At 41.2% G+C, this 19,655-nt stretch overlaps 1 protein-coding gene across 13 annotated transcripts in view; it reads right to left on the bottom strand.

Moving 5' to 3' along the window:
- The window catches only part of LOC107993399 (calmodulin-binding transcription activator 2), a 40,002-nt gene that overhangs the window by 19,506 nt on the left and 841 nt on the right, over positions 1-19,655 (bottom strand). For 7 of the 13 annotated variants that reach the window (XM_062083703.1, XM_062083704.1, XM_062083705.1 and 4 more), the window contains exons 2-4: positions 12,993-13,890; positions 11,161-11,593; positions 10,593-10,875 (exon numbers count right to left, since the gene is read on the bottom strand). In XM_062083703.1, the coding sequence (XP_061939687.1) occupies positions 10,593-10,875; positions 11,161-11,593; positions 12,993-13,003 (727 nt within the window). In that variant the 5' untranslated portion in view covers positions 13,004-13,890. Of the gene's footprint in view, positions 1-851; positions 9,307-10,592; positions 10,876-11,160; positions 11,594-12,992; positions 13,891-18,869; positions 19,649-19,655 lie in introns of those variants that run through there. The other 6 variants (XM_062083711.1, XM_062083712.1, XM_062083713.1 and 3 more) reach the window with 4 other exon arrangements.

Below are 19,655 nucleotides of genomic sequence, written 5' to 3'. Positions count from 1 at the left end.
ATAATTTGTGCTCACATGTACTTATTTCGACGAAAGCTTAGACGTTTGCATAACACATCATTAATCGTGTTTATATACAACGGATCGAAGCTGGTATCGATCGTAACACAACTCGTGTACGAGAGAAAGAAAACAGTGGTGTTAAAAGTAATGCACTTTTCACGTGCATAATATTACTTTCCCGGGAATATAAACGCATAATTTACCGAGTAAGAAAGAAAGAAAGAAAAAAAAAAGTAGGGCCAAGAAAACAATTTTCCTCTTTTTTCATGTTAAGGTAACGATAAAAATAACTTAAACACGAATTCAATCCGATGATTTAACTGTCAGAATCACGTGATATATTTTTTAATTATGTACTATTGGTTAATAATTCTATTCGTGTAAAAAAAAAGAAATATTATCACGATTCCTTGGAAACAGGAAATAATCGCGAAGAATTCCTGGCTTCCCCGTTAAAATGCTAAATGTGTACTTTATTACTAATAAATTACGCGTATTGACATTTGAAGACATTAAGGAAACGGTTGTTCGTCGAATGAAATATTTCGGTTTGCCACCACACAACGTTATTATCGATACAGATAATATAACTGTATTTTCTCTGATAATTCATTGCCGATACCTTCTGCCTAACGTGCGCATTTTTATCGCGATCGTATAAAAATTTCACCCGGAACGAAGATGAAAAATATTTCAAAGCGAAAACTCGAAAGAAAACTCGAAATAAGATCATCACCGTCAAGGGACGACATCGAAATAAACCGTTAAACCGTGATAGAGGATAGAGGGAAGAAAGTTGGTGTACGAAAAAATCGGTGGACGCGTGGGGCAAAAGATAAAGGACTCACTTGGTGCGAGAGGCGTCGGGTAGGTCGCATGATAGACGACACGCTGTGGATTCGAATGATTGTAGCCCGCCATTTCCGTGGCGCTCGTCAGAGCGACCGCTTCTTGGATCTTACCGATCGTGGCCGATCGTCATCGTCCCTGAACGTACGCGTAGCGCGATCGTTTCTGTGCTCTCGCAGACATCCCCAGGCTCCTCGTGAATTTGGACGAGTGTGCGGTTGATATGGCGACTCGACAATGGTCGGTGTTCGCGATTCTAGACCGTGACAAGCTACGACGGCACTCTTTTTGTCAGGAGAGCTTGCTGCCGGGTTCTAGGATGGAAACACGACTCGCTTGGCGTTGTCCTCTGCGTGAGGCTCGTGCACGTGGGTGGTGATTCCCCTTAGAACGGCAGGACATATCCCCCAAAGAATCGTGTACGCGAGCCAGGTTGTTCGTTCGAATTATTCTACCCTCGTTTCAAAAGTCAATCGAATTTATTCCGCCCGCTTCTCCCCTAAAGGAATCAAGAGTCACAGACAGATAATGATTCACGATAAACGTTGCAGACCCTTCTCGACGCGACGTCGTGTAATGGACAACACACGTGGAGATACAACTGTCTGACACCGTGATAAAGATCGAACTTTCTTCTTTTTCTTCTTCTTCTTCTTCTCGATCTATATATTATCCTCTCTCTTCCGTACTCTTCCTCTTCTTCGTTTTAAATACTTGTTCGCATTAGTATAAAAAACTGGAGCCCCATTTTATTCTCGTAGATTAATTCAACGAACAATTTTTTCCACGAATCTTCTCTTCGTTTCTTCCTCTCCTCTTCGTCTACGTCTATCTCTTAGTGTTCTCTGTACCTCTTCGACCTTGGTTCTCTTCTTGTCTCAGTCCTTTCTCGAATCTCTCTCTTTCTCTCTCTCTCTCTCTTTCTCTTTCTGACACACACACACACACACGCACGCACGCTCTCTCTCTCTCTCTCGCTCGCTCTCTCTCTCACACACAAGCACACACTCTCCTTCTCTCGTTCTTTCTTCAACTCTTCCCTTTTATTAGTTTTCTTTCTTGTTGTGCGTTCCAGGAGCTCTTATTCTTCTTATATCCTAAGTTACAACACTGAACCTGTCCCTGGAGGGACAAAATAATGTAAGGGTCACACAGTACAGAGAGAACTTAAAAAGAGATTCGCCCACAGCTGACGCGTTTTACGATCGCCTTTAACCACGTTCAATCCTTTGCTTTCTCGTTCGTCTCTCTTCTTCCGTTTTTCCTTCCTTCCTTCCTTCCTTCCTTCCTTATCTCTCTCTCTCTATCACCCTTTCTCTCTTTCTCGCACGCGCGCCTTTCTCTTGCCGACACCACCGATGGTAGCCTCCCTCTTTCTCTCTCTCTCTCTCTCTCGCTCACTCTCTTTCTTTCCCTCGCTTTATCTTCACACGTATCCTCGTTTCCGTCGCGTTATAGGCTTCGTAACGATTCGCTTAGGGACTGGAAATAGTTACTTTGTCGCTTGCGTTCCTTTTGTTCTTTTTGTTTGTTCGCTTTTTTTTTACAGAGGTCTAAGAGTTTCCTTTTTTCTTTTTTTATTTAGAGTAGATAAAGAGACTTTAGGAGACGTGTGTATTACTTCGTGTTATTTAGTGTTATTTACAAATATGTATGTTTTTGTTTTGTTAATAAAATAGGTTCAAATTAGTCTTTGGCCCCGCGTGTCTGCTCCCGAGCGGCGGGAGCCGCAGAGTGAGCCAACCCGCGACTCTCGACCTCCGTCCATCGCCCCTCTTTTCGTCCTTCCATCGTCGACGTCCCCTACCCCTTTCCTATTCCGCCATTTCATAGTCCCCAACCCCCACCAACGACCAGCCGACTACCCCAGCCACAGCCCCTGTCTACCGAATCCCTCCACCCTCCACCCCTCTTGCTCCTTTCCACTACTTCAATATCCAGCCCCCACCACCTCGCTTTAGCTACCACTACCCCTTGCACTCCAGCCCCTCCCTCCCTCCGTGAACCAGCATCCGTTCTCCTCTACGTGTTTCCACTCGCCAAGGTGTGGGTGCACACCGAGCCAATTCCGCGGAGAACTCGCCGATGCTACCCTCTGGAAAACTCCGGCGGAGTTGTAAATTAAGGATTACCGAGAATGCAAATTAATGCCTAAGCGTACATTTCTCTACCTACTCTACCCTTCCATTCCGACGCAGGATCATCCTGCACGCTGGAAATACGCTCGAGTGTTGCTCCGTGTCGGGCCACGATAATCGATTGTTATCCGTCCTTCTGCGGCATTTAGAACGGCATGCGGGATAATTCCTGTATGAACGAGTCTCTTTCGTTTGTGTTTTTTTTTTAAAAATGGTGATTTTTCTTGTTTTTTCCTTCCTTTCTTTCTTTTTTTTTTTCTTCTTCTTCTTCCATTCGCCGGATTTATAAGGCTTTACCACCTTTCACCCCCTCGAGAACCCTCGAGAACCGCTCGGTGCAAAGTATCCGGGAATAAGAAAAAAAAAAAAAAAAGAGGACGCGGCTGCGAGAAACAACTTCCCTATTTTCCTTTCTTTTTCTCTTCCTCTTCTTCTTTTTCTTCTGCTTCTTCTTCCACTTCTTCTCTGCGCCCTTCCCCTCCTTTTTTAATTAGCCGAGCTAATTTAACTGGGACAAGCGAGAAAACGTTCTCTCCAATTTGGCGATAAATCGGCTTTGCGCTGTGAGGATAGAAAAAAAAAGAAGTGGGGGAGGGGGAGGAGACGAAGAAAGGAAAGGGATAAAAAATAAAAGAGAGAGGAAAGGGATAATCCACGTTTCCTTCTCCCAGGAAATTTGCAGTACGGTCTGCGAGAAATAGGCTAGGACAGAAGGGGCAGGACTTTAAAAATGCAAAATTGCAGTGATTCAGCATTTATCGAACACCTGACATCCTATCTACTGCCAACGGGGAAGTTTCCACGAGCTGCCATCAATATTTGCGCTCGGCGTAGGTATTTCCAATCGAGGGCGAGAAAAAAAAAAGGTACATTTCGAATCAAACGTGTTACCGGTTAACAAATCGATGTAACGGTTGAAAATAAAAAAAAACGAGAAACAGAGAGAAGGAGAGAGGCAGAGAAAGAGAAATATAAAAGAGAGGGGGAAAGTACGAATTCTCAAGAGAGAAAGAAAAAAAGAATCGAGGAGAAAAATGTTGAACAGATTCTCCCGTTTGGGGACATATAGGCACAGCCTCCGATCCTCATCCCCCTTCCAATCCCCTAAACCATATTCCACTCACAACCTATGAGTCGTCGTCGTCGTCGTCGTGGTCGTCGTAGGTTGTAACCGGCTGCCTTCGCGCCTACACACGTATTTTCCACACGTAGAACGACAGCCCCCGTACCTTTGCAGACTTGCAAGCTAGGCTGTACAGAGCTATAAGCAGGGCATGACACAGCATACATCGGATTCTCGCAGAAAGTTCGCGTCGAATTTTAATGGAGGTGCTGCCATCTCCTAGTGACCCTTGCAACTGGACTTTCTATAGATATCGATGAAAGGAAGGGAGGAAGAGAGAGAGAGAGAGAGGAAAAAAAAGGAAAGGAGGAAAAAGAAAAAGAGGCGGCGAGGGATGGGGGTTGAAATCACTCGGGCGTCGAGCCCGAGTTCCACCCCCCCTATCGCGAATCTGATTAATGGATGGATTCATGGGCATGTATTTATATGGATTTAAGCGGCGCTTTCGCGCACACACACTGCACGCAACACGGGACGTACGTGTGAATTCGCGTGTATAACCCGTTAGATCTGAATTAGGCTTTGGGAAACGTGTGTGGTCTGTTTACACAGACGTGTGCGGAGCATGTGCGCAGAGTCGAGCACCAGAGGGGTGGCACTTGCACACCGGGGTCGTACATTTTCTCGCATAAACTCGTAATTTATCCAGGAACTCGTAATTGAGCGGATCTCGTAACTAGGAGCACGCCGACGAAATGAAATAAGCCTGGATACTACTCTGAACAACTTCATCCTCAGCCACCTCCTCGTCGTGTTGATTTATAGGCAAAGATGTTGTTTATTGCACGAATACGAAAATTATTTTTTATCCATCTTCCACGAAGATACGGTAAAAATTACTTCTCGCGAATTATTGTTGGACTCTGGATACAATATCTCCATTTGCGAGAAATAGATCAATTCGTGCGCTACTCTCACGATCTGTATCCGCATTCCGAGACTTCTCTCTTTGATATTTCTTCCTTCTTTTTCCATTTTTTCTTTCTCCGTCCCTCGTCGCGATGAAACAATCCGACATTTACACGCGCTGAAAACGCGTTCGGTCTACGTTTGTATCGCGCGAGAGAAGAATAATAGGAAAATAGAGGAGATCAAAGGAAATAGAAATGGTAAGTTATTTTTAGCCGAGCACGGGCCAAAAGTGGAACACATAAGGTGCATGATTCTCGAGCTTACGGCCAGCGTATGGTCAGGGATGATCGGTATTGTTTCCCAGAGCTGGACCGCCAACTAATTTTTGGTATCGCGCCGAGTTTACTCCGTACGTTTCGTGGCTCCATAATTTCTGACTAACCATCGAAATGGAACGTTACGTATAGCTGAATTCATTTACGAGGAGATTTATCGTTTTGGCCAATAGAAGAAGGAGAAATTGCTACGGGTTTTGAGATTGCATTTCACGTTTCCGATAGGGGAGCTTCTCTTTACGCACGCGCACACGTACACACACACGCAGGGAACACGAGCAACGGTTATAAATCATACCGCGAATCTCGTTTGATACTGTTTGATCGTATAAATAGAAAAATAATTAAATCGCGTTACGCAAATACACACGGGAGGCGAGGAGGTAGAACATTTTTGAGGATCGATATGTTGCACGAATTTTAAATTGCACGTCATTTAGGTCAGCACGCGAAGCTGAAAGGGCTAATAACCCAAAGGTCTTCTCGTGTGTTAAATGCGATATAAATAGAGCTGTCGCTCGCTCATCCCCCGTCGCTGTGTCTAACGACCTTAAAGAATGAAAAAGTAATTTGAATTAAAAAGGTGTACAGCCTTGAACATTTTTTCACAAATGGAAGGGTGATTAAATTGTCGATGAATTTAATTGAAAAGATTTTTACAGAAAAGGAGAGAGAAAGAGAGAGAGAGAGAGAAGACTGCAATTTTATAATTGATTACGAAATACGCGATATACAAGTTCGAAAAGAAAAGGAAAAGAATCCAAGAAAAGAAAAATATTGTTTGCCGAAGGATAGGGGCGAAAGAATAGGAGAGAGAAAGAGAGGAGTGGAGGGGGAGAGAAAGAGAGAGAGAGAGAGAGAAATGGAAGATCAAGGTGATGACCAAGAAAAATAAAAAGAAATAGAAGGGAAGATAGAAAGAAAGAGAAAGGGGATTCGCCCTCGTAGATTTCGCGACGCAAACGGGGCAAGCGCGAGACGATCAATTACGTAACCCGATAAAAGTAGGTCACGTGTCAAAGTGCGGAGCCATCCCCAAGGTGTCCAACTTTTTGGTATAAGCTCGTAAATTACCAGTCAGCTAGCTGCTGCTACCCCCACGGCTTTAAATAGAACGTTGGCAGAGGTTCCTGTCCAACTATCTATCCCTTTCCCCTCTCCTTTCTCCGTTTGTTTCCCTCCTTCTCCCTCGGCCAATCCTTCAATCCTTTGCTTTCTCTTTTTCGCTCTTACTTCGAACCTCCCTTCCCTCTTTATGCTTCCTCCCCCGTCCTGGCTCTCTCTCTCTCTCTTCTTCCTTTATCACGTAAGTGTTCATTTCGTGGAACACGGGGCAAAGTTAGCAGGACACGTAAGTCGCCGGTCGTTAGTCGTCAACGACTTGGTAGCTCGTCGAGTTACCAAGAGAAGAAAACAAGAGAAACGAGAGGGAGAAACTGAGAACGAGAGTCTTCGACAAGATGGAAAGAGAGTCAAAGGGAGTGGAAGAAAGAGGGAAGGAAGGGGAGGGGAAAAAGAAAATTCCTGTGTACCTATTCCAGTGCGGATCAAACAGAGATAGATAGAAGATAGAAGAACGAGAACCGTCTCTTTATGTGTGCAAGTATTCCCGTGCAGACCAGGCGATGAAAAAGGAAGAGAGAGAGGAAGAGAGAGAGAAAGAGAGAGAGAGAGAGAGAGAGAGCGAGCATGACGGCAGGAAAGCTAAGACAATCAATAAGATCGCCGGGTCCGAAGGAGCTCGTGCTCGGATTCGTCGAGTTGCTTCGGTACTTCTTGCCAGGGACCAGAGAGACTCGCGTTTAACGGCTAAGTCGTGGCCTATCGTCGTTAAACCCAACGTCCCGAATTAGGATAGGCCCGAGAAAAATGGACGTGAAAGGAAGGAAGAATGGGGGGACGAAAGAAAGGGGGGCGAAATGAGGCGGGAAAAAAGAGAAATGCGCGAGAAAAGTAAAGATAACGGAGGAGCGGGGAATTAGGAAGGATAGGGGGTTTTATGGAAGAAGGAAGAAATAGGAAGGAAGGCGAAGACGGAGAGACGGAGAAGAAGGAAGTTGATATCTCGCGGGGTCGATATCTACCTACCTACCTATCTACCTCTAGTCACCGGGAATCGGATAGGTGAGGATAGAGAGGGACAGAAAGTGGTTCGTACGAGGCGCGTGTGTGTCTGTGTCCGTGTGTACAGGACGGCCAACCAGCGACGCGCCTTGTACAGGGGATGCATACCGACGTTTGCACGAGGATAGTAATTTCTGAATACCAACCACTAAATTCCGACGATCAGTCGTCGTCTAGCAGCGGAGAAATTACGATTCGAGATCTTCGCGATTGCCCGGCTGGTTCGACCTTCGAAACAGAAACGAGATCCCTGGGAGATCGATAAAGGGGAAGGAAACAGTGGAAAGACCTTTTGCTCGAGGGTAGAAAAATTGTTAAGCCTGTCCTTCTACCTACGCAGATGAGGGAAAATGGATGGAGGGATGACAGGATCGCCGCTCTGGCGGATATTACCGGAACTACGAATTATCCCCATCGGGGCTTACCCGCCAGGGTGCAGTTCTTTCGGGAGTGCTTCAATCGAGGGTTGCAAGCTCGAGTCCTACACCGTTCAAGCTGGGCTGTGACACCAGTCGATAAGGAAGACAGCCCGTTTAACAATGGTTTCCGGGAAGGAAGTATAATTCCTCGTAACAGGTATAGTCGTTGCTATAGGAGAAAAACGATTCGTGTTAGAGAACCGGCGAATCGATGGATTTATTACGACATTTCAACGTTCAAATTTATTCCGCTATTCCATCTCCCTTGTTCCTCCTTTGCTCTAATTTTTTATTTATACACCACCGTGTTCGATAAGTTGGACGATACAAAGAACAAGGAAAATGAAAGACCGATTCTACTTACAACGTACGTACGTAACTTGTCATCGATAGGAAACTTTCGCTCGGCGAAGAAAGAATTTTCAAGGGAACTTATGCCTCTTCTTAACGATCAAGTCTAAAAATTATAAACTACAAACCTCCTCCATGTCGTAGAAACTTGCGTCGATATCGATTTCCGTGGTATCGCGTTTCCTATTTATTTCTCATTTATCTCGTTCCCTTTTCGCATCGGAGGCCCCTTTTGTTTTATATTGGATATATTCAGAAAAAGAAATACGCGACAGGCGCAGGCGGTGGTATATAGGCGACGTTGAAACGTTTCAAAAACGCATCAGATCGTGAAATTCCAGCGAATTGAGAAGAGGGTGGTTTCAAGATCGAAACGGTCGCCCTACTTTCGGTAAAAGCATTATACGGACCTACATGCGTGGATTCGAAGCAAAACATTTTTTTTTTTTTTCAACCCCGCTTTCCACCGCGCCGTACGTAACTAGAAAAATGAAAAATAGCGGAACTGGGTACCGTACACGATCCCGATCTTTTCTTCGTGCTACGAAAAAAAAAAAAGAAAAAAAAGAAAGAAAAGGACGTTTCGATTTTTATCACCTTCGCACAATTCTCGCGATATCTTTATAAGTAGGAAACTTAACTTCCTGTTTATAGTTATCGTTTGCTGCTAATCAGCTCTCTGACTCATGCACCGATACACACTCGTAAAATGTTTCGAAACGAATTGAACGCGGGTACGTGTATTTCTGTCACGCCATGTATATTCCGACGACTGTGTGTAACTAGGACTGCACGTGCATATATTCAATTCTGGAAACATGGGACAAGCGAGTCACTTCGGAGAGCGATAAAGAGGGAGGAGAGGCCTTTGACGACGAAAGAATGGAACACGTGACGTCGAAGTTAAGGATGAAAAGGGGAGGAGGGGGGAAAGAAAGAGAGAGTGAAGAAAAATTATACGACCGTGATAGCGCGCGCGCCTCTCGTAAGCCGGATAAAAAAAAAGTTTCAAGGAGGTCTCGGAAATGGATCTCTTTTTTTTTCTCAAAAGTTTAACTAGATTCCTGCTTCAAGTAACTCAACCTTGACGTTAAAAAAAAAAAAAAAAAAGCCAAAGAGAAACGATCCCCTTTGGCTTAAACTCCGTTTTTTAACGCGACCTAACGGAAAGATGAAAAAAAATAACTTCGAAAACGTTAATTAAATAACGCTTAACCATTTCCACGAGGATACAAAATTTTTTCAGAATCTAACGAATCGATGAATATATGCATACAATTAAGTTAAGGGAGGAAGAACGTACGAACGTACTTAATACACTTATTTCGTTCCCTCGTCGTCGTGTTAAAAATTCATTAATACAAAGTTAAAGTAATTGTTTCCCCTGTCATAGAAGTTAATATAAACTATGTATAATTCATGCGGGCTTAAACAGTTTTGATTCCAAACGAAATTCGATCGATGAACTTCGTTTAAAATTTAAATAAGGGGAGACTTAAAGGGAAAGAATTAAAGAGCGCGCCTCATTCCGTGAAATTCAATGGTGTTGGTGGACAGAATTCTGAATAATTCTCGTAACTCGCGAATTCGATTCCTCGAAATAATGAAGTGATTCCTCGAAAAAAAAAATATTTACACGTGTACTTCTCCTCCTTCGCGACGTTCGATTTTACGAGTCAAGCCTAATACTTGTATCATTTCGTTCCGTGCCTCGAAACGTATCAAACTTTTCTTTTATCTTATCTCTTTAATTAATCTAACCAATACATACACAACGAATCGCATCGTCACGAGATCGCCAATTTGCTAGAAACTTTTATTAAAATGGTTTATCGTGTTGCCACGTAGGAAATATTCCTTTTTAAACCGAATAACGTTTCCTAATATCGACGAAGGGAAAAGATCGTGAACAATCGTTGAAAGGATAATAGAACAAAAAATCATCGTTTCATATATATATCTACGTACCTCCATTTATCGAACTTGATATAAAAGAAACGTTCGTCGAATGGAAACACTCTGTATCCTATTTCTTTGCACTTTCTCCGAATATTTCCACGTTGATCGACTATAACCGAAATCACGATCGCGTCGTATCGTTCCTTTCAGAGGGATCAACAACGAATAAAACGATTCCGTGGAACGAGGATCGTTCGCAATCGTTCGCAAACAGGAACACAAAGCTATAACTTCATAAACGTTCCCATCGACTGGAAACCTGGCGATCGTCGAGTGTGGAGAGTTGGTCGGTCGTTTCCTTTTAGCGCATAAACAGCAAGGCAAATTATTGGCACGAAAAGAAGTACGTCCGACAGGGGGATAGATAAATAATTCACGGGAAGATCGGTAAAGAACTGGTCTGTCAAAGGTAGAAGGAAGTAATGGCGGAAGTACTTACCGGAGATGGGATCCGCGCCATCGAGCTTCCTGTCTAAGGAGACGTTCTCGTGAGCGGCTTCCTTGCTCGTCCTTGGACGACATCCAGGGTTCGATTCACCGGTACCGATCCCATCTTGGCTCTTGTGATCGTTTCTGAGATGATCGTTTCTCTCGCTCGACTTGGAAACTCCGCTACCAACCACAACCTTCGTCGACGTTTTGCTACCAATTGCCCCGGAGTTCCCGTTCAGGTTGCCGTTAATATTGATGTTGTTACCGTTCGCGGATGAATGATTGTCAGCCTGGTGAAAAATGTTGGATGTCTTCTATGGAACCTTGTCGTTACATCGCGAGAACTTTTCTATTCATCACAATAAAACATTTACAAACCAACATGTACTCGACAAAAACAAAAAACGAAATCCTGCTAATTTCTACTGCAACTAAAACTGGAGGAGGGGGAAGGAAAAAAAGAAGAAGAAGAAGAAGAAGATCAGTTCCCTTCTCGAAGAGAAAAAATATCCGATAAGGAGTTGTCAATTCAAGTTGATCTCGTTCCAAGGGTTGCAACGAATTAATCTACTCACCGTGGTAGTCATGCAGGTCGAGGAGGACGAGCGCACGACGACGATACGATTCTGATTGTGATCATTGGAGGCAATCGTGGACACAGCGGCGTGATTGGCGAGCCCATGGGTCTCGTGAACGTTATTGGATCCAGCATTGGAGTTGGTGTTACCGGTAGTGACGTTACTACCGAGGGAAGTCTGCCTGATCACCAGAACGCTGCCAGCCGGCTCCAACACGACTACTTGCCTCATCCTCGCCACCCTCTCTCTTTTAAGTCTTTCTTGCTTGTTACTGACGAAGAAGGAGAACGTGCACAGGTTGCACGAAAGCTTCCTTGAAAACGATCCTCCTTCCTCGGCTGATCCAAGTATCCGACGGGAAATGCGTTCTCCAGCCTTCTCCACCCCTTGGTTCTTAAAGCTCCAGCGCGATTGCTGCCACCTGCTCCTCCTGTACACACGTACACCAAGATACCCGATATTAAAGCTGTCGTCTTAAAGGATGATCCTACTTTCATCCTATTCCGTGTCAAGGCTTTCTCTCTCTCTCTCTCTCTCTCACGAACGTGTCATCCAAGCGTGTACCAGCGTGGCTTCTTTCGGAAGGCGAATCGATGAGATTATTTTGCCACCCGCCCGTGTCTACCTTCGACGATCGTTTTTTACAGCCCGTTTTGCTAAAGTATCGATGGTTACGCTTAACGCCAATTACTAAATAGCTCCGTCTTAAATCCGATACGTTCGACGGGATAGTAAACATGTGACATTACCATGGGCTCCGAGATTTCGAAATTAAGAATTTTCCAATCTAATGTAACGAACTCGTCGGGGACAGAGTTATGTCTGTAATTAATTCGAGTAATTAATTTGCGTATCGAAAATTCGTCTACTCACCGTGGATTCTTACGTTCGAGATTATTTTGCATCGCGACAATTAATGTTCAGCAACGATGAAGAAACGGTGAAAAAGATTTGGGGAAATGAAATATATTAATGGCCAGTTATCACAGGAGATTTCGTGGACTCGTGATGGATTGGTTGCAAAAATAAGAAATGAATATACACGAGCTCGAGCATTTGAAACCGCTCCAAATAACATCGCGATATTAAGTTCTTGGATCAGAAACACGCAAGGGTGTTGCGTGTTGTATCAAAAAATCACATCTGGAGAAACTCTATCTTTCGAAATTAATATTTCTTTTTATACGAGCGATTTCTCCTTGATACAGGTTGTATCGGATTGCATAATCGATCGGATACGTTTGCCTCTGTATATCTTTATTCCGAATTTTCGAACAATCGGGCATGATCTCTAAAAATGCAATTCTATTTTTTATAATCTCGCAGCTAGTTGGCTTTCCAAAGTTGATTCTAGTTGGCAGCCATTATCATATATGCGATTCTTGGCAGCCATTATCGCAGATTTAGCCAGTAAAACTGAGTCAAAGTCTTCCGAAAAACGATTCCATCACACGAGAGATTTGAAATTATTCGAATAGGGGGTAGAAGCGTTGCCAGTTTTTCGATGAAATTTCAAAGATAATATTCCCAAACGAATTATCTTTTTGATTGAAAAATAATCGATTTTCCACTAGCGTCTCTTAATTCTTAATAACGATATTTTTGTAAATTTAAATTTACGTCATCCTTGGCTTTTCTTAATTCAATTTCGAATTCGATATTTCGTGAAATGGATTTACACGATTTTTCCACACAAATTTCTCTCTGTATTCTTTTGTAATTGTAATTTACGACGTAACATACACCTAATATATATATATATAAAATACAACATAAAAATTAATCACAACGGTTTTAATTGTGTAGAGTTAAAAATCATGAAACTTCACCTGTTTAACATGGTATAGTTGTGACAACACGTTCGAGTGTCCTACATTTGCGGATTCACCGATCGATAGTGAGCTTTGTGTGTACTCCGAAACAAATATCCCCGTAATGGTACCGATTAACTTAAACATACTTTTTTGATCGTTTCAATCATAAAAAGTTTCGAAACACCCTTTGAACTTGTTGTCAGGATGGAACATCAATTCCTCTCGTCCGAAAATCGACGAAAAGACGAGGATAATTCACAAAGGAACACCATCCACTCGGAATTTCTACTCATCCTCTACACCCTTTCAGCTCCTATTCCTCCCCCTCGTCCCTCCTCCTGGTAAACTTCGACTTCGTCTCGACGACAGTTACCTTCCCTTTGAGGAAAACAAACTTAATTTCCGGCTCGGAGTTATGTTTCACGAAAATCGATCTCGCGTTTGAATCGTAGGCTAAATACGTCTACAACTTCGCGATACTTGGTTACGCTTACTTAAATTCGTGGCATTAAACAAGGGATCAAATAGAAATTAAATTATAGACCTTAAATCGTCCATTGAGCTAAAACTATTTACGAAACAATGCGAGCTCTGTCTGATCGCATTTCCTGCTCGAAATTTCCCTTCTCGCTCCAAAGTCCATAACGACTGAGTACTCGAGAGAAGAGACTTGTCTACTCGGAATTTCGTCATTCTCCACGCCCTTCCACCCTCTTTTCTCTTCCTTTCTCTTCCTCTATCTTTACTGCACTTGAGAGTTTGGGATTCACCTTGGAGACAGTTACCCTCTTGCACTTTGAGAGCAGAGACCTAATTCTCCAACGCATTTCAACTCCCTCGTAAAATACGATCCCTATCCACCGAAGTTAACGCTTCTTGATTGGATATTGCGAGATTTTCAACTTGCTCCTACCTGTAATTAGATAAAGTTTTTAGTTAGAACCCGAGCGAAAAAGGTAAATGTCGGTTTGATACTGAAACTCGCGAAAAACGCGAGCCAAAGTTACGTTCGTTTCGCAATCGCAAAATTAATCGATTTAACGGTTGACGAAGCGGCGATAATCTCGTAAGACGTTGGAGTCGTACACACGTAGGCACGTGGCTCACAAAGGAACACAATCTACCAGGAATTTCGTCATGGTTTCTCGATCGTTCAACCATCCTCCACGCCCTTCCGGCCCATTATGCCCTCCTCTTCAGCCTCTTAATATATATATATATATATATATCTCGCTCGCTTTAACTTTGCGATTCACCTTGGAGCCAACCACCCTTCCTTTGAGACGCAATGACCCAGTTTCCTTCTCCTCGTGAATCGGGAAATTCGAGGCATGAATTTTGAAAAAAGACGCCTGCGATACCTTGTAACCAGTTTACGAGCACTTCTCGGGACATCGCTTTTGAATAACATATGATATCGGAAACGATATCTTTCCTCTTCCTTTCGACGGAATAACCAATTAATTGAAAATTCCGTTAATCGTGAAATTTCAATTTTTAACGTGGAATTGAAACGTTGTCGAAGTTTCGAAATCGAATCAATCAATGAAATACTATTCCCGCGAAATTTTTTCGATGACGTATACGTCTTAAATGGATATACGGCTTCGAAGCAGCCATTCGGAACCATTAATTATGCAACGATTTGTTCACGATTCTCCTAAACAAGATATACTTTCACGCGCAAATATGGCGATATCTGAAACACCTGAAGCTACATTTTGTGCTATGTGTGGAATGCCGATCAATTTTATGTGTCGCGTGTCGATTGATGTAACAGCTGACGAGTTTGCAAACATCGAGAGCAACGTCGTAGAACAGGATGATTTTCGTGAAATTTCCATTCTGTTTTACGGAATTCGAAGAAACATAAATCACGTTCATGAAATGGAAGTTTGTGGAATTTCGCGTATAGAAATCGATAGAGAATGCTTATTTTTCTACGTGAAAAACAAGTCAACTCCCACGCGTACCATTGGAATTGCCAACAAAGTGCGTTTCTTTCCTTTCGGTTGGGATACATCGTTCGCCTTTATGTTCCTTCCATTATTTGTTTATTCTACCTTCGAGAGGAGCCGACCTAGTTTTCATTCCAGATGGACACACAAACCAGAAAATGGGAAGCGATGGACCTGAATTTTGGAAAAGGACTTTCGTCCGCCCGTGTATTTCAACAAAGGATTTTATTTTCGTTTACCTCGAATATGTATGTATTTTTATGCGAATCCGGAGCGGATAAAAGTTACGGAATGACTGCAAAAATTGCGAATACACAACGTCCACTCAAAAAGATTGAATTTAAATCGGAGAAAAAAACCAGAGTTTCGAAACGACAGAATTTTTCCTCTTCTACTTTTTTTTTCCCTTCTCTACTTTTCCCTTCATATACGAGATATATTTACGGAGAAGAACCTTCTCGTTGCTACGATAATTGGTAATTCGACTATATAACGCAATTAAAAATACGCATTGTTAAATTAATGCCTTGGATACGCGTTGATTCAGCTCGTTAAAGGCAACACAATTTACGTATATTAGTTCCGCGCAAGCAAGGTAACATTCGTGGCGCAAAAAGCGTTTGCTGTTTTTGCGCTGTTTTCCTAAACAAGCAACATCTCTAGACAAAGTTTATGCAAAAGGGTGGAACATTTTATACGATGCAAATTCGTCGTTCGCTCTAAGTTTGCCACGCATTTCAGTTTGCCTAACATTAATATCGCCAACAAATGCACACAACATCGTGACTATCTCCGCTGTTTTTCAACCCAACAGACTATTACCGGATGAAAGTTACGGTTTCCCGAGTTTGTTACCAACTAATTTCTTCGACAAGCACTGAAAACTCTTGGAAAACTCGATATCACCTACACACCACACGACACTAACACGAATCACAGTTTAAAAAAAGGAAAGAAGAAGAACTGTGTCGGCAGATATTTGCTCGTACCACCATCGGAAAGAGAGTGGAGGTTCCCTCTTTTTCAAACTTGACGATAACTTCCGCGAGCAATACTTTCAAGAGCAAGGTGAATCGTTCACCAGCTCGACCTCGACTGGGCGAGATAGGAAGCGGCGGGACAGCCAGTCGAGAAAGTGAAGGAAGTCGTCCCGAATCATGTAGAGGTTTGTCAACAAGTTACGTACGCCCGTACGTTTGTATGTTACGTACGTTCAAAATCGTGGCGGGAATACAAACGGTAGCCGGGGAAAATTGATCGTGTTTGGTGGGGCATTACTCACGAACGAGCAAGTGCATTGTGAACGGCAGTAAATAAAAATCCATAGGAATCTCTAAATTCCACTTTTCCATAAAATGTCGGGATTACGCGAAACGGTAAATACGCGCGCGTCGTGTGCAAAATTTTTCGAAGATTTATTGCAAAGGGACGTTAAAAATAAGACTTCTTGCGGTTTTTCTTTCTTTCTTTTTTTTTTTTTTTTTAAATAATTAAAAGTCTCGACGCGTGATTGCGTATCGGACGAAATAAATTTGAATAAGTTAATTTTATTCCATTCGTTCGTGAATATTAATCACGTTTCTCCTCTTTGAAAAGGACAAATCGGATATATCTTCGAAAATCTGATCTGTTAATCGATTTCACAAAAGTGCGATCATTTACGATACTAACGTTAATTGGCTATTTATAACATTGTAATGGTACATTAACGGTGATCGTATTAAGGATGAAAATCGTGCGGAAACAGGACGATTATGGGAGAATGGCGAAACAAAATGACCTCGCACGCCTCTATTTAACGCAAAAATAGATCGGCTTTTTCCAGCAATACCATTTCCCACAGCAATACCAAATTGCTATTAACGTATTTAATCACGTTACATTACGTAGGTTTTTCTCCAAATCATTCACATGCGCGAAAAATACTGTGCGCTATTTATATTCGATACATGCTGAACGCTTTCGTGTCATTCCGATAAAATAAACGTTATTGCAAATCGAAACGAGCGGAAAACGCGTGCCGAAGAGCATTTATTTCGATGGGGCAAAGTAGATGCATTTCTATATACGCCATTCACAATGTTTCGAAGCATATTTCTCGTCACGAAAGGAGCCAGGATACGGTGTACCATATATGTTTTACAATGACATTACAGGAAATGATAACGGATATGCGCGTTTCCGCATCGAGCGATACAAAAGTTGCGTTAACGTTATTTAATAAAAAAAGAAAAAGAAAAAGAAAAAAAATAGGATAATTATTAATTTTTATATTTAACTTAGAGAATTAATTTACAAGATTGCATTAGAAAATATATAAAATTTGCTCACGATTCAATTATCATTCCCTAATTATCGCTATGCTTTTCCCTATCGCTCATTCTCCATGCTTCAGCACCATGTGACTAGAAATCTTCTCTATCATTGATCCAAGGTATGTTTGCTACGGAGTCGTAGATTTTACCAGTAAAAATCTATTAATTTGGCAATCGAGATATAAAAAGATATCTGACCAAAAAAAATCTAAGATTTGACATCCACTGGTCGATATAAATAACTATATTGACTAAACGACAATTCGGAATAAAATTGTAACGAAACATGCGATTAAATGAAGTACGAACAATATTAGCAAGCATCGATTTTATCGATTTTTAAATCATTTTATCTAACGACCTCTTATATGTCATTTTACTATCTTCCTTATCAAACCAATTGTTCGTGGGACATTTAGAGTAATTGAACTTCTATAATTAGAATCAAAGAACATATAATGAATTTTTAGAACACGCCTTCCAAATGGAATGGAATTTGATTATCATTGTATGAACAGCCTTGGGCACAAAACCAGTTGACAAGCGCTTGTGATATATAAATGCAAAATGATGTCATAGATTTATCTATATCTCAAAAATGAAAAAAAAAAATAATATCGACGTAAGATACAAAACGGTTAATTCTGAATGTGATCAAATCTGACGTTCCGTAGACAATACGTCGACCTAATTCCTTTTAAACAAGTTATCGATACCTTGGAGGATACTAAAAATGTACTTTATCTGGAAGGCGCAAAAAAGAAACAAAAGTTGGGCATAAAACCAAGCTACGAGAACTCATTATAATAACTATTGAATACTTATCGATCGTCAAACAATGGAATATGATGTTAGAGGTTACAATAGTCTACTCTGGTAAGCTATCGTTCGAAGATACATATTGAGAGGCAAAAGCGTATTCCTAACGCTATAGCTCGATTGAATTTATCGATTTAATCGGATCTAATTCCGCTGATGATTGAAGTGAGCCTAAGCGTGAAACTTTGTATCTTTAACATACTACACAACAGGTATCCCTCGTATGTGAATGCACCTACAGTTCTATTATTATCGTTGCACGTGCCGTTCTATCGGCAGATAACCGCTATATACGTTCGATAGTAGTCTCACATATAATGGTCTATTATATTTATTTGCTTTTTAATAATGCACATTTGCGCACAACACTCATCGTAATTTATATGACAAGAGTACGCGTTCAGGTGTTGTGTAGTCACGCTGTATAATCTTGGTATTGTGTACAATTTCTAAGCGTCCTACACAATGCCAGACACAATACCGGTTATACATATATTGGACTCAACAAGTCCAAAGAAGTTTGTGTCTACTTTTACTTGCATTATCCGTGCCAAGAAATCTTATATACATATATATATATATATATATATGTATATAAGATTTATATATATATATATACATATATACATATATATACAATTGTTGTTAACTAAAAAAAATATATAAAAAAGAAACAAATTAATATAATTAATAAGTAAACTAAAAAAATAAAATAAATATTAAACTAAAATAAAATAGCACTTATTTACAGCAATTCAAAAAGTGATTCAATATCTTATACTGCTATTCAAATAACTCACAAATATATCCTCCAAGCATAATATTCATGCGGATTATCACAGAAAATTAATATAAAATGTGATAAACAATCAGATATCGGTAGCTTTCATTTTTCTCTAAAAAATATTCAGTCCTTTGTTCATCGCACAACGTGTACATCAAGCACAAGGTTTCCTTAAACAGAAGATTATAACTTGGCTTCTAAGTATACTTTGAATCGACCAGCTTTTCACCTCTAAGGCACCACTGTCCGTTTTGTCTTTTAATAGTTTCTGCTGAAACTTAAAATTTTAACCGTCTCATTGGTAGAATATCGATTATATCGTTTCCGATGTAGCGCGATAAGATGAATGATAAAATATCCAATATATAAAAATAATATGATGTTGCTTTATTAGTTAACAATTCAGTGCAGAATGAAGCCGTAAAAATGACTCATATCGGTTACGATAGAATAGTAGAACTATAAGTGGCAGGAAACACATATAACAACGTTCTTGATAACAGCTGATTACGATGAGCTCGCCCAGACACAATGGTCGTCGTTTAATGAACCACGTTGCACGCTGACATTTCGGTACACGATATATTATTATAAATACTTCCTTCCATTTCCCGCCAAAAATAATAATTCAAAGATAATTCATTTTTTATCTCATTGAATTATCATTAACAAAGTTCTATCATGTATTTTATTATAGTACTTTCAAGATGTTTCATATAATCATGATACGAACATACCAATCACAATTATTCATTTGATATAATCGGAGCCATCGATTCGAGAAATAACACGTGCCGGTATA

This window comes from Apis cerana, linkage group LG13 (genome assembly GCF_029169275.1).
Source record: "Apis cerana isolate GH-2021 linkage group LG13, AcerK_1.0, whole genome shotgun sequence".
Lineage (NCBI taxonomy): Eukaryota > Metazoa > Arthropoda > Insecta > Hymenoptera > Apidae > Apis > Apis cerana.
Note: the sequence above shows the minus strand (reverse complement) of the source record. Positions and strands in the feature narration are given on the sequence as shown.